Source organism: Ischnura elegans, chromosome 12 (genome assembly GCF_921293095.1).
Source record: "Ischnura elegans chromosome 12, ioIscEleg1.1, whole genome shotgun sequence".
Classification (NCBI taxonomy): Eukaryota; Metazoa; Arthropoda; class Insecta; order Odonata; family Coenagrionidae; genus Ischnura; species Ischnura elegans.
This window is the reverse complement of record NC_060257.1, coordinates 50119796-50135663: the sequence shown is the minus strand read 5'-3', so window position 1 is coordinate 50135663 and position 15868 is coordinate 50119796. Positions and strand designations below refer to the sequence as shown.

General features: G+C 38.1%; 1 protein-coding gene across 3 annotated transcripts; it reads left to right on the top strand.

The window, feature by feature from the left end:
• Positions 1-1488: 1488 nt before the first annotated feature.
• LOC124169036 lies at positions 1489-14952 on the top strand. Of its 3 annotated transcripts, XM_046547499.1 has the most exons (5): positions 1489-1668; positions 1867-1982; positions 2094-2212; positions 5043-5246; positions 12395-14952. In XM_046547499.1, exons 3-5 carry the CDS (start codon positions 2210-2212, stop codon positions 14804-14806), a joined length of 2619 nt encoding a protein of 872 aa, XP_046403455.1. In that variant the 5' UTR covers positions 1489-1668; positions 1867-1982; positions 2094-2209; the 3' UTR covers positions 14807-14952. The 3 variants fall into 3 exon arrangements, with proteins under 3 accessions (XP_046403455.1, XP_046403457.1, XP_046403456.1); XM_046547500.1 differs by lacking the exons at positions 1489-1668; positions 1867-1982; positions 2094-2212 and adding an exon at positions 2932-4648; XM_046547501.1 differs by lacking the exons at positions 1489-1668; positions 1867-1982; positions 5043-5246 and having other exon boundaries at positions 2058-2212.
• The last annotated feature ends 916 nt before the right edge of the window (positions 14953-15868 follow it).

Sequence of the window (15868 nt, the reverse complement as noted above, 5' to 3'; positions counted from 1 at the left end):
GATAACTATTCAGTGCTCACGTTCCTATTAATGCATTGCGTTCACAACTGTCCTTTGCTGATTGTGCTGAAGTGCCCCTGACTGTCAGTTGGTTTAATTTTCTTGTATGGTTATGCTGGGGTGTGCTGCCATTTGCTTCATATGCATGTGATAAGCAAGTTGTCTGATTGCTATTCGGTGCTCACGTTCCTATTAATACATTGCGTTCACAACTGTCCTTTGCTGATTGTGTTTAAGTGCCTCTGACTGCCTGTTGGTTTAATTGTCTTGCATGGTTATGCTGTGGTGTACTGCCTTTTGCTTCATATGCAAGTGTTGTGGCTAGTTATCTGATAACTATTCAGTGCTCACGTTCCTATTAATGCATTGCGTTCACAACTGTCCTTTGCTGATTGTGTTGATTGCCTCTAACTGCGTGTTGGTTTAATTGTCTTGCTTGGTTATGCTGGGTTGTACTGCCATTGGCTTCATATGCATTTGATAAGCAAGTTGTCACATTGCTATTCATTGCTCATGCACCTATTAATGCATTGCATTCACAACTGTCTTTTGCTCAATGTGTTCGAGTTAGCAATATTTCTTTCCTTATCCCTGAATGTGAGGTTATTTAAATGCCTTAGTATTTTTTCGTGCTTTATAAAATTGTTTCGAACGTAAGGCATTGAAGTGGTGATCTATTGTTTTTCAGTGATCTTTTTCAAATGTTAATGTTGCCCTGTTTTATAAATGTATTACTGTTTTTTATCAATAAAAATGACTTAATGTTTAATTACCATTGTTTTTTTATTTAAAGGAAACAAAAAGTTTTGTTTTTCAGGAAATGCGAGTATTAATATTACTGTATATACTGGATGACATATTTGAATACCCAGTTTTGCCGCTAATTGTCAGTGCTGCCATCTATCGGCAGTCACGTACACTTTTTTCGGGCTGCCATCTATAAAAATCACTGTACTACGTCGAGTAAGGAAAAAGCGGGGGGTGGGTAGGGGAGGCAAGGTACCTCCTCTTAACATGGCAGTTCGCAAAGCCTGGTCTTTATCGATGCGATGGAGCGCGATCTTGGCTTGACCCGCGATATCAAGCCGGGTTATCGGCCGACGAGGAGCAGACGGAGTTCCGCGAAATTGATAGGCGTAAAAGGTTCAAAAATATCGTCAATTTTTTTCTTTGTCGGCCAAGCAATTACTGAGACAAATATGTTAAATAAAAGCGGCAGGAAGCCCATAGATGCCGTTAAGCAACTTCTTATTATGGTATTTAAAGATACCGGATAGCTACAGTTAGCTAATATAAACCTTCCTACCAAAGTTGACGGTTGACTTGTTAATAGTAGACGGTTAACTACTTCTGACAGGTTCCCTAAATATTAACTAATGTGTGTGTAATTATTTCAGATCTGTTTGTGAGAAATTTACTATGGGCAAAGCCACAGCAATCAGAGCCGTTAAAAGAGTCACATACTCTCTCCATTGTATGTCACTGAGAATAAAAAAATGGCCAAAGAGGGAATTGCAATTGAGGTTTCAAGAGATTTTAAGCGAAAATACGGATTTCCAGGAGTTATAGGGGCTGTGGACTGAACGCGTATAAGAATTGACACACCGATATTAGATCCTCAGTCGTTTTTGAGCCGCAAAGTTGTTCACGCAATACACCTTACCCAAAGTAAGTAGCTACCTTTAGCCTCTGACAACGCGGTAGTTCGTAGAAATTTTTAATGAATGGGAGTAAGGAATAATAATGAGAAATATAGATTCTTACAAATAATATCATGCCTAAATTTGCGCTTAAAACACTTTTAATTGGTCTCTATTCCAGACCATAGCTCTAAAATAAAATTCTGATTCATATTGCTTTCCTTAGGCTTTACGTGATTCCGGACCGTCCATAAAACGTGTGTATTAGCGCTCTCCCCTCGCAGAAGGATGGCCACGAATTGGAAGAGATGGACGAAGGCTTAAAAGCAGAGGGGGAGGGAGGTGAGGTTGAGCGGAAGGGGAGGATTTCTCTATAAAAGACAATCCGTGGCGTAACGCGTCAATAGAAAGGGATAATCGCTGCGAATAATATAAGCACTGTATTTTTCCCAGAAGGAGCCGCAATCTGCACTCGGTAGCAAGACGACGAGGAGTGTTGCCCTGGTGGGACTGCTACAAGTCGGCCTCAGGAAGCACGAGTCATTCCTGTCTGATTGAAAGTCAATATAATGGTAGATATATCACAGTTGTCCTAGTACATTAACAATTCATATTTAAGAATACCGGGAAAAGCCGCGGTGATAACTTTTACGGAGTCACCCGTAATGCACATGGAGGGATCCGGGTTTGAATCCCGTCAAGGCGAATGTCTTTTCCTCTGTGGATTTTTCGAACAGTTCATATACTTGTCCTATAGTTTTACCGTCAGGTAGGGTCCTTATAGGGCAGGGACCCTATAAGGACCTAGGGGTTTTTTTCCCCCTTCCGATTCCTCAAGCTGGTTTCCCATGGTCAAATTTGCATCAAATTAATTGTATTAAAATTTAATACAGCGGACGCGCACCGTCTCACACTGTTAAGTTTGTATCCAACTAGCTTATGGTCAAATAGTTTGTATCAAAATCACAAGGAGACATCGCGATTGTGATATTCGGGATCTGAATGCCGATGCTATTTTCTGAAACTATACCGGTAGAAATGTAGAAAAAGTGTCACGGCTTTCTTCCACATAGGTCCGGGATCGAGAGAATGTCACACGTAAAAATTTCGCGCATCATGACTACCCGTAAGTAATAGCTCTTTCACAAGTACCGAGGTGGACGAGTGGTCAGACGCGCTCCCCCAGTGTCTTTTGCCGCGTACATCCCGGGTTTGAGCCCCGTGGCATGATTCTGGCTATAGCCGATTCTGGCTATAGTTCTTTCTGGCTATAGCCGACACGATTTGTTGAAAAGATTGGCGAACGCTGTATGCATTCGTATTCTCACTTTCATTCGCTATTCATTTCGTTAGAAATATTTCATTTCGTCTCTCTGTCGACGAAAACGTTATTCTCGTTCTGACTGGCCAGCACATTGCGAACGTAAACATTCGCAAAGTGTGAATTTCGTTATCGACGATAGTGAAATCGCTCTAGCGGCTTAGCGAAAGAATTGACGAGAGAGAGACGTATTTATTTTGTGTTTTTGATCCCAATGAGTTAAATTGCTATTTACATGCTTGTCATACAACCTGTTTGTTGTTTTTCTCGTCTTGTCGTTCTACGTACTTAATAAATGGGATTTAAAGTGGGTTTGCGTTTGAATGAACCGCGAAGCTTTTGTTTGATTAGCGAATTGTGTTATCGTGAGAGTGCTGTTATTCTGAACATATAAAGGTGTTGGATTGCTTGTTTTTTCGGTTGTAATTTTCGTGAACGTTTCATCGGAAATAACAAGAAAGAGACTGACCGCAGTTTTGTCATATTAGAGCATGGCATATTGTAATTGAAGTAGTGGTGTAGCAAATAGCATGGCTATCTACCAATTTTAAGGCTATAAGGTCCTGTCGTAGTCACTTTTTTTTCCACCACAAGAAAAAGGTTCTCATACTATGCTTTTCATCCTCAGAGGCAAGTCACTTGAAGTTGTCAAAATATTTACTATTTACAGAAAAATCTCTCATTAGTTGTTCTGCTCTTAGGAAGACTCACAGAATGTCACTATTAGGCTTTTCATTTATGTCCGGTAGAGCTTTAGGCAGCATAGAATGTATAATACGCTGTTATGCCGACCTTGCTGTTCATCCAACTGTGGCATTTTTTAGTGTGACCCTCCTCCCACTAGAATCCTGATACCCCAGCCAGAAATTCCTCCGACCCAGCCCAACCTGGAGATCAAGACTTATATAGCAATTATGGTGGAGGAATACTGGCATCTGGAAATCCAGGGGAGGTCGGTGTCGAGGCATAAGAATGCAGTTTGGAGTGAGAAGTACTCCACTTTGTCCTATCATAACTCTCTCTCCCTCCAAGACCTCATCCTACCATTTCAATCCCCTCCTTGATTTCCAATGGCTTGCCTGAACCAGCGATCTCACTGCTTTGCCTGTGTCCCCAACCCAGCAGATAGAAGAGAGGAAACCCTGCGGTTCGCTGTACACACCCAACCCCTGGTTGCATGACCAGAAGTGTTCCAGAGGTTCCAGTCAACACGGCCGCCTTCTCGGGAAATTGGATTTTGGCCGGTCGAGCACATCGAACTACCCTTCCCCTCCTTCGCTAAATATCTCCCACTCCATTGTGCCTTGTTCCGGCCGGCCTCTCTTGCTCAAGGGCCTTCGCTGCGGTGATATCGGCCGACTTGAGAGATTGATTCTCAAGTGATTTTTGGTTCTGACAGGCTAAACAGCTTTGTACTTAGTTTTCCAAATTATTGGTAAAGTTCCTTTTGAGATTATTAGTTATCACCGTTGATTATTGTAATACTTTTGATTTTGAATATTTCTCCTTTGGACATTTTGATTGAACATGACTCGTTATTTTGTCACAATTGTTTCTCTGACTACTGATTATTCTTGTTTTTCGGAGTCTTCCCTCGCCCAGTTAGTGACAGACGATCGGAGTTCCCTGTGTCTGGGCTTGCGTTACGAATCTCCATGATTTAAACGCGTAACGCCACATTATATCAGTAAATAGTGTTAATATGAGAATATTTGACTGCATTTCTTGCTTATTCCTCCCCAAAATCTTATTATTGCCTTACATAAGTTCCTTAGCGGTTAAGTCAGTGAAATTAGCTAATTAAATGGTAAAATTGAAAAGATATATTAATGAATATATATATGCACAAAGGTTAAGAAAACACTTAGCTGTTTCACAAAATAAAATATATTGCGACCGGTTTCGATACAGCGTATCATCATCTAGATGATGATACGTTATATCGAAACCGGTCGCAATATATTTTATTTTGTGAAACAGCTAAGTGTTTTCTTAACCTTTGTGCATCATGAAGGAGTTTCACCATGTTACGCCAACCACCATCGCATGAATATATATATATATATATTTTAATTCTTTAGGCAAATGGATGGCTGGCTGAATATTTGACCGAATTGAAGCTGAAAACCACACAGATTGAGTTTCTCGACAGCCTTACTCGAAAGATGCATCTCCTGCAGTTTGTCAATTATTTTGCTTCCATAATTTATGCTACATTTTTGAAAGGAATGCCTGTGGGATCTCCTGAAGGTTATGATCACCTTTTTGGATCCCGTCATGAAGAGGTTAGTCGTATAATATTTTTAAATTTTCATATATTTTGTAAGTTATCGTTTTCAAATCATGGAAGTAAAATTATGTGTCGATGCTTTTTTCTAAATTATTTTAAACACTTCCGAATCTACCTTTTATTGCTCTTTCTTCTCTGATAAGGGCAGATGCACTGAAAATGCACGAACGTCAAGTGGCAAATTGAGCTAATATTGAGCCCTAATTTTGGGTGATGCTAGTAAGTTTGTCCTATGGGACGATGTGAGTGGTGGAGTTAATTTATTAGATTCCCTCTAGTATTTTTTTAAGTCTCATTATGATTCTCTGACAACCTGTTCAATGCTGTGTCCTATCCTGCTCCCACTCCCCTTTGGCAACATGCGTGAGATTAGGATGGATAGTCGTGTCTGCAACTGGTGCTTGGGGTGTTCTTTAATTTCCTATGAACTGAGCTCAGTAACGACAAAGTTTTTATTTCATTCACAACACAGTGGCAATTACTATATTAAACTAAAACTTTCTACACACTGCAACATTTGGTTCACATGTACCTACCTTAACACCTACTTTTTTCACCTCTCCACACCACTGTACTTTTCGTCATCACAGCCCACTTACTACTTTCTATTTCCTCGTTATCTTCACCACGTGCCTAGAATATTGCTTACGTGAAATTAGGTATTCAATAGCAATTTCATCAAAAACGTTATTAATAATGGCGTTTTTTGGCGTTTCCAAGTATATTATTATTGTTAAAACATTAATGTATATGCTTTCAAAGTATATTTCGCACATAAATGTTGAATTTTACGATATTTTTTTGAATTTATTTCAAATACTTTCCTTCTTAAATATTTTCGGAACAGTAGTATTTTGCATCAATTTAAAAATAAAACATACCGGTCGATGTTTTGTCTTACCGATCCCCGGGCAATGGCTTATGTCCATATTTTGTTCCGTATTTTATGACTTTTTTTCGCCAAAAATGAAATCCTCCCTGGGTAATCTGTTTCAATGTCGCGGCATTGAGTCAAGTTAAGGTACCCGGAAAGGGTTTTCTTCGCATTTTGCATCGGATTTTCGGATATTTAACATGAGGGTTTTCAAGGAAAAATATCCAGAAACGAAGGCATTTTACTCAGGCATGGACACTGAATGATCCACGTCAACCACGAAAGGCCGGAGTTAAGCTCTCGATGTGGACCTTCTTGACCACCAAAGGTAATTACCCCCAGAGTGAAAATTGTTGGGCACATTCTGTGCCAAGTCTGCCAAGCTAGAAGGACCTTCGTTTATGACTAATTTAGAAAATGGTACGTGGCCATTTATCGAGAAGTGACTATACACTACTTTGAAATGAAGTTACTGCCGCACTTCAATTCGCCATCTTCGCCTGGCCAAGTTTTCTATGCAGATTACCATGAAAATCCATCTTGAACTGTTACAAATCAGTTTGTATGGTTTACATATGAGTTTCAAAACGAGTGACTGACTGGTGTAAATGAGTTCCAAAACGGATGAACGAGTGGTACAAATCAGTTCCAATGCTAATTCCAAATGAGTTCCAAAGGTTGAAAATTTGTTCCATACAGTTTCCAATGGGAAACCAAATCAGTTCAAAATGTGTTGCCAATGAGTTAGAAGCGCAGTTAGACAGCAGTTCGAAAGCGCATACAAATCAGTGGTTACGAAGCAGATAGATGACATATCCAAATGGCTTACACAGCTAAAATTTTCCCTGATATATTAATGATCATAATTGCGTAAACATATTTAGCGAATGTAAATTATATCCAATTTACAGGCATAACCAATCAGAGTATTTCCACACCTCGACGCTATGATATATACGAAAAAAGAGGCGTGGTTGATGAACAGCATTACTCAGTTAATCGTCCATTCAAATGGCTGATTTCGGCAGAGGGCACAAATAAGACATTTATAATTAGAATTACGTGTACATATTTTGCGAAATGTAAATTATACCTTACTTACAGGCATGGCCAATCATAGCATTTCCACGCGTTGTCGCTGTGACTACGCGAAAAGTACGCGCGGATGATAATAAGCATTACTCAGTCATTCGTCCACTCAAAATGCTGATTTTTGCAGAAGGCAGAGAGGAAACATTAATAATCATAAATACGCTAAAAATATTTTGCGTTCATATATAAATTTATTATCATCCACTCGTACCTGTGGTGGAGTCACACATCGACGTGTGGAAATACTCTGATTTGCAATGCTTGAAACCAGGATATTAGGTTCGAGCACTTTAAGGTAAAGCGACGATTCGGCCATTCTTCTTCTAAAGTGGCGTTTATGAAATAGAAAAACGATGTTTGCGTTCTGCAAAAACGAAACCAGGGGCGCCGACCTATAAAAAATATTGGTGGACCCGTATCGGGGTCTTGCCTCGGGAAAATTTCTAAATTTCATATGAAAAATAGTGAGTTTTAAAGTTATTTAATAGCCTTTTATAGAAGTCATATGATCAACATTAGAACCCCGAAAATTCGACTCTCTATAACTCAACACTTCGGGAAACTACAAGCCTGACACATTTTTTGGCTTTGAAAAAAGAAACAAAACATCAACAGCACGGTATTTTGGTAAAAAGCTTATTTCATTTATAGTTATAATTTCGCTCATACACTATTGCAGAGCCAAGGGCGCAATTAGTATCATAACTAGGAGGGGTAGGAAGCCATGGTCTATGGGGCGGCAAGCCAAGTTGAGATATTAGTTTAAGAGATTGAGTCCTTGAAAAAATAGTTTTGTTATAGTTACATATCTTATACTAAAACACATAATTTTTCGTGGGCTCAAAGAAAATGTATTGAATACTTTCGTTTCAATTCAGTACTGATTTTTCTTAAAGACTTTTGCAATTTTTACTTCTGGGGGGGGGGGCAGCTGCCCCCCACCTGCCCCTCGCTGGGTACGCCCATGTACAAGGCAGTGATTAGGCTCTTAACAAATAGAAATTATATTTAAATAAAACCTAAGCTATCATAAAAAGAATAAAACATAAAATATTGCCGTCGCTTAGCAATAGCACTTTGATTGCTAAGTGATACAGCATATTTAAGTTTACTTTGAATAAGACTCAGAGTTCTTTAAATTAAAACAATATCTCAACTTTAATCCTTTAATTCAGTAAGTAAAGTTTATACAGCACGCCCAATACTTTCAGTCAACAAGTATGTAAATAGCGGGTTTTAATTGGGTCTTATATTCTAAAAATACTGAAGTACTTAGAAGTTATTGAATCAACAAGATCAGCCAATTGGGCTGGACTCGGATGCAGAACTCAAAATTCGATGTGAATTCCGGCTTACCGGAATACGACAGTGCCCACGACTTAAAAAAACATAATGAACAGGTGCACTAAGCGGGTAGTGACTGCCCGTTACAGAATGTATTTATCTGTTTTATAAAGATTTTAAAAATTGCTATAAATACCATTATTAGGGCAAGAGTGTCTTTAGAAAGGTGCAAATGTCGACCGTCTGACCGGATTAATGTATATGAAGTCGTTGATGACTGGTCGTATATGGGATATTCCATTTGTGATGGAATTACCTTTAGAGAAAATTATGCCATAGGATATTTCGATAAAATTGTAAAATATAAAAAAACGTCAAACGTTTAACTGTGCATGATCAAAAAATTAATTTTCGAAATATGTAACTTCTAAATGCGCCCAAAATTAACATGTGATGGAATTGCTGCCAGGTCAACCTCCCAAGTGTAATTATATCAAATATCTTTAAAACTCTGTGAATCTAATTATAAATTGAAAACTTATTTTAAGGCTTAAATAATGTTTCAAACACTGATTACATAAAATTCAGTCAATTAGCTGTTGATTTATCAAAGTGAAATATTTCCAGCCTAAATTTTCATTTGAGAGAAAAAGTTGAAATTTTCATGGAAATCAATGGAAGTCAATAATCTGCGTGAGTCCAGTGGATGCAAACCACTTAGTAATGCAAGATTGCACCGTTTGACAACCTTCAATGTTAATAGCATTGTAGTATTCCTTTGGGGTTTTGAAGGTGTGCGGTGAGCTGGCTTCGTCGTTTTCATATTTCTTTGGCATATGTCGATTCCGAGGAAGCGAAGGATCATCAACTTGTGAAGGTTCCTCTTACAAATCAAGCCCTCATATAATTTTCCCAGATCAGCAACACTTAGATGAGGGCATTGAATTTTTTCATGGACATCATATACTGGGTTCATTACATGGCAACATAGACGTAAAAATAAATAAGTCTTACATTGTAACATCGACTCAAGATAGTCTACACATTTGTAAGCTGGCCTCTGTTTTGTCCTCTGCAGGAAATATTTAAAATGACTAGAAGTTCTTCAAAGTTTTTCACTATTCTCAAGATACTGGAAGCTCGCATTGTCCATCGAGTCGGGAAAAGTGGTCGTAGATCAGTGATCGTTGGCGCTCTCACAGCGTATGCTTCTGAAAAGTCCCATCCTTCTGGTGGTTTCCCATACGGTGTTTATTAAGTCCTTGGCAAAAGCCATAATATCCCTCATACACGTAAGAGTGCGGAGACTGTCTACAACTGCCAAGTTTAAACTGTGAGCAGTGGTGCACCTAACGAGCTTTTGTTCTATGCATCCTAAAGTAACTATTATAATCCTTTGAAGCTACCTCTCATATTCGAGGCACCATAATAGCACTATATCCCCTTAAGTTATTAAGTTATTATAAACATTGAATTTAAAAAGATTGCTTAATACAAAAGCTAAATTATTTCAATAATGAAAATAAATAATGTGCCTACCATGGTAACTCTGCGCCTTTACACGACGTTTTGAGGTTACGCTGGTACGGATCGAGGTCGATACGTGCGTAGTGTAAACAGGGTATGAGTGATCGCGATAGTGATCACTCGGATATGACGGATGAAAATGATCGTGTGACTCAGGCTTAGTACTAATAATACAGACCTGCATTTCCACGATTCTACCATGTTTTCCAAATTCTGTTGATGGAGTATCATATATTGCGCTGAATCCGAAAAATCGGTGGCGGCATGCCCAAAAGGTCTCTCGGACGCCGGCCCTCAAAAGATTTGAAAAACGAAAAAAATAAAATCCCATTCAATTATAATTATACATCTTATTAACTAAAATGTTTTTTTCAATCGCATACATCGAAAATGTTGGAAAAACAAGCTAAAATAGCGCGAGAAGTTCGTATTTGTAGCTGTGGGACGCTGGCCAGAAAGTCCCAATCCATCCCCATGCAAGTTATATGGAGAGTGGTAGTGGTGGGGGCTGATCGTGCTATGACGCGTCTAAACTTGTCCCTCATAGAAGTCTAGGGATGCCGCCCGAGCATGCTTAGAGCGACCTAGTTGTAGTTGAGTTAATCGAGTTAGTGTTTTAGTGTTAGTGATTGTTTTGAATATTAGAGATTGTCATGGTGGTCTCGTCTGTTTCCAACAATCAGAATGTTATTATTAGTAATGGAATTAAGGACCTGGAAATTAAGATAGTGCTCAAGAATTTAGGCCCCCTAAGCCTATACTTAATATAAGTCAGCAAAAAAGGCCTTTAAAGCACGACACTATTTCGTTCGGAAAATTTCCAATAATTTGTACAACTATGCTGATGGTTGTGTGGGTGCAAATTTAAACATTCTATTTTTCTATCCTTATTTGGCAATGGGAGTTGCAGAACGTGAATATGGACGGTGTCTCGGATTTAAAACATTTAAATGATAAACTCAAAAAACACAATTTGATAGAAAAACATATTAATGCTTGCATTGAGTATGCCGTGTTCGGCAAAGTTGACATAAGAGTCTAATTAAATAGTGCGTACAGAATAATAATTCAAAAACTAAATGAAGAAGTTTCAATATAGGAACTCGTGATTCACTGATAAATTGATAAATAAAAGTGACGAAACCATGATTAACAAAGTTAAACTATGTCGGAAAAGAGCCATATTCGGACTTATTTTTTATATTTGGTGCGTATTCCTATTCTTGAAAATATACGGAGGTAAAATACAAATTGCGGAAAGTTGTTGGTTGCCACCGAAGGACACAGTACGTCTCATGTGTGACTCGTGCTATCAGCGAGTTTCAAAAATTGGGACGAGGGAGCATGCCAGTTGAAAAGAGAGGGCTTGCGAGAAGTAGAGTGGGAGAAGAAATCACTATTCCAAAGAAACCACTTTCCACTGTCCTCAGGTAACTTCTCTTAGAAAACTTTTACACGACTTCAGTAAAATTTTCTCCGGCTATATAAATCCGGGCTCTATCCACTCGTGCTCCCCATTCCACTTCCATTTTCAAGTTTTCACGAGAAACTATTCTTCCACGCTTATAATGATTAATTGATGTCAATAATAAACCGTGATTGGTGTGATTTTCTTTTTAATTTTGCGCATAATACGAATATTATAATCCAATCTGGATACCTCATCATTTGCCGGAAGTCATGGTTAGACACTTTTGAGCCCATTAAGGCCGTTTTACACGGTACACGGAATTGCGCAGGTTAGAGCTGCATTTATTTCTAAAATAGCGTGGAATTGCGCGAATGCATGAACGAAATTAGAACATGGGCTATTTTGCCGTCTTGCGTCCACGCATTCTCGCATGTGTTCTAGCAATTCTTCGCTTTACACGACGCAATTTTGATTGCGCCTTCGCGCGTACGTCAGATTGCGCAATTCCGTGTACTGTGTAAAACAGCGGTGAATTGCTAGAACACATGCGAGAATGCGTGGACGTCAGATGGCTGGGAAAGTGGGGTAGTGAAAAGCTTTTCTTTGTCCTCGTGTAACTTGATATTTAATTTCTCAATTTTTATGGTCTTGTTAACATGAAACCTGAGAGAGCATTATCTGGAGTGCCAGGGGGTTGTTGAGGGGTTACGGAGGAGAAGGAAACGTTAGAGTTGTGGACTGAGGACTGATGGGTGGGGGATAGTGGATTTTTGGAAATGTGGGACGTATAGTTACAACTCGGCGCTGAAGATCTCCCGATGGAGGTTCCATCTCTTGGCAAAGATTCACTCTAATTAACCATCGTGTTTAGCCTTAATGAAGCAATTATTGGATTGCCCATGGATAAGTCATTCACCAATTCTTCTTCCAATCTCCTCTTCTTCTTTCTTCACAGGACTATGAAAGCGGGTCGGATCCATTGAATGAAGCCATGAAATGTGCCTCACGTGTTGAACCAGTAAGAACTTCATTGTCATCAAATATTAAAGCAGAAGCAGGGGTTGTAGGAGAATCTTTTCAGGGTGACCTACTATACATTTGTAAACAATCAACAGAAAGATCATTGACACCAGCTTCACCAAACAGATTATTGAGCAACAAAGAGCCATTAGTGAAGCATAAATCATACGCTACATATAAGACCTGGATGGGACAATATTATGATAAAAAATTTCTATTACCCTCTACATATGAGAGCAATGAATCAACTACAGAGCAAGCATTGTCAAGTAGGGAGGGTAAACAGAAACGATCAACCTATAATATGCTTAATTTTGGAAAATTTCTCGTGAAAAATTCAGGTAAGGTAATGATGCTTATGTTAGCTATTCAACTGGCTGCTGTTCAAGCATTACATAACACCATACAAGTGGATCTTGTTTCAGAGGGAAATGCGACTGACAGCTTTTCAACGATTCCTATACTGGCCGTAAATCAACCATCGTTCAATTTAATGACAAAGAACACTTCTGAACTTGCTGAAATCCATCAGTATGTGGATATTAGGAAAGAACTACTCCAAACAATACTGCAACAAACAGATACCATTATCAATGACCTACAAGAAATGGCAAATCTTTTGATTACAAGCAAGGACACCAAAAGGCCTCCAGAAGAAAGATTTAATCTGACTACTTTACCACGTGTTGTTAGGTCTTTGCCTTTAGAGGAATCCATTATGTGCGAAATAGAACAAGAAACACTGATTAATTTGAGAAATGAGCTGCAAGCTATTTTAGAGCAGCCTAATGCAAGGGTTTATGAAGGGGATAGTAATAATTGCCAGCTTAATTTTGCCTCTGACAGGTGTGAAGAATTAATACAATTGATGCAATGCGGTTATTCTCATCTCAGAGATGGGTTTATAGCTGCTGGTGAAAATATGAGTGAAGTCATTCTAATGGGACATAAGTTTACACAATTTAAGGAAAATTTTATGAGATTACTTGACGATAAAAACAAGTTTCATTCACAGGAATATAATCAGAAGATAAACAAGTTGCAAACAGAGGTGCAACAACTGCAAAGCTTGTTGAATACATCAATTTCTCTGTTGAAAGAAAAAAGAATAAAATATTGTATTTCAGAAATAAGTAGTGGAAGAATCGAAAGTGCCATGCAAGACTTTCTATCGTTAGCTGATGACTCTGTACTACCTGAAATTATAACGTCTGTGTATAGTGATTATGAAATTTTTAATCAAATAGATAAAGTTGTAAAATTTATAGAACAACTCCCTAGTTGTGTTCAGCATAATATAACATATACAGTTTTATTTGATGAGATGCATAAAAAGGATCACTTAAGTAGCCCCAATGTTTTGATTGTTGCTCAAGCAGCTAGGCGGTGTATGGGAGAGACTTTCATGAAATCTTACGTCGAACGTGTCCTTGATACATGGGCCAACAAAGTCCGTACAAACAAGGATGATGCACTTATCATAGACTTTGGAATAAAAAATTGGATTGCATTCAGGGCTTACTTGCCTGACCTTATTGATAAAGCTTATGAGAATGAGCTAAGCAATGTAGAAAATATAATATTTTTCGTAGATAAGCTGTATTACCTCCAGGATAGGGCTATAGGTTACTTAGCATTATTTAATAAGATGCGATTCAATGGGCATGTAAAGAGCTATCAGACACTGACTCTTGCTAATAAGGTTAAGGAGTGCATGCACATGTACTATTATCCTAGGATTGAGCAGCATTATAGAGATATGTTCATAACTTTGAGAAGTTATCTACCTAACTCTATAAAACGTTTAATTTGGGGTAATAAAACTTATTGTACAATATTTAATGTTCACCATGGGGAATATCTGAATGTGAATGTTAAGGTAACCATCCCTCGCTTGCACTGTAATCAAGCTGGGTGTCATGGTACAAGAAGCTACAGTTATGAGGTATATACTGAGCGTCTTGAAGCGATGAGAAGATATTTGCCTTCCCTTTCTCCATCAATGCCACCTGGAGAAATATTTCATTGGGAATTAGATACGTTGGAGAAAGGTAAATATTTCAGAATTAAAAATAAACAATATGATATGTTTTTACTTTCCTCTGAGGAGAAATACAATTCAGAAAAGCATCATATAAGAATTGGAACTTGTGGAGATTGTGTAGACACTCGTTGGAGACTTGAACCGGAAGGTGACAATTTTTTGATTAGGAGTCCCAGGCATGATAATTACTTATATGTTGACCATGAAAATGAATATTTCCGTGGACACACTGTATTTGGATGGTCATCACGTTCCGTTCCAGATTCAACAAAGATGAAGATGATATGGAGGATAGAATGTTGAGTTTTTGAATCATGATACATATATCAGTGGCACAACTAAAGAGGGGGATGAGGGGATTTATTTCCACCCAAAGCCTCAGAGAAATAAAAAAAAATATTTAAAAATCTGGTCCGAATTTGATAAGCGATTGCCCCCCTGCCAAACACCATAGAGGTGGCTCGCAGGGTATTATGTAGATGTAGATTATGTAGATGAACAATAACTGCATCTGCTTAAACTTAAAATTTAGTGCTAAAATGTTGTAAAATGCATTTTCAGGCATGCTATTTTAATATTTCCTGAATACCTGTTTCTTGGAGGGGTAGCCGCCACTAACCCCCTCAACCCCCCACCCCCAAAGCATATTCCTAGTTACGCCACTGATACATGTTATATATCCGCCTATTTTGTCCACTCAAACATTGAGTGTTCCCAATAGAGCACACACAGGAAACATTTATTCTCCCTGTCTAAATAATTATTAGGCAATTTAATGCATGCATCAAGGGCATACACACACACACACACACAGTATCAGGGTTCCCAAACAATCTATGCAGAAAAAATCCCGTAGAATTTCCAGGTTTTCCTGGGAAATTATACAAAATTCCAGGGTCCATCTTACGAGATAACCGCGATGTATAAGAATTTTATAACGCTACAGTTGTTAATAGTTTTAATTCATATTACCATTGCTTTATGTAATGTTCCCAATTAAAATTCTTACACTTTGTAAAAATTGATTCACTTATTTTATGAATGTTACACTTGGAACATCAACACATTTGTCTTAATTAAAATAGTTATCTAGATAAGTGTTTGTACTTATAAAGTACAATTTAAAATGTAATCAATGCATTGTGTAACATACATGTATGTAAAATAGGCCTTAAAATTGGCGTTATACTGACAAATTTTATGTGAAATGAGTTTGAAATAAAAGATTTGAAATTTTAAGCAGTAACAAAAATTCATTAATAATTCATATACGTATAATGCGATGGACTAAAATTTCATGCATAATGGGGTGTTTGCATAAAACTTTTTTGCGCTTAAATATTTATTCATCGTATAGAGGAAAGG

Bases quoted from the DNA above. Each gene is read 5' to 3' on its own strand.
- LOC124169036 (XM_046547499.1), top strand. The intron at 5,247-12,394 runs GTTAGTCGTATA...CTTTCTTCACAG, and splicing joins TTGGATCCCGTCATGAAGAG to GACTATGAAAGCGGGTCGGA.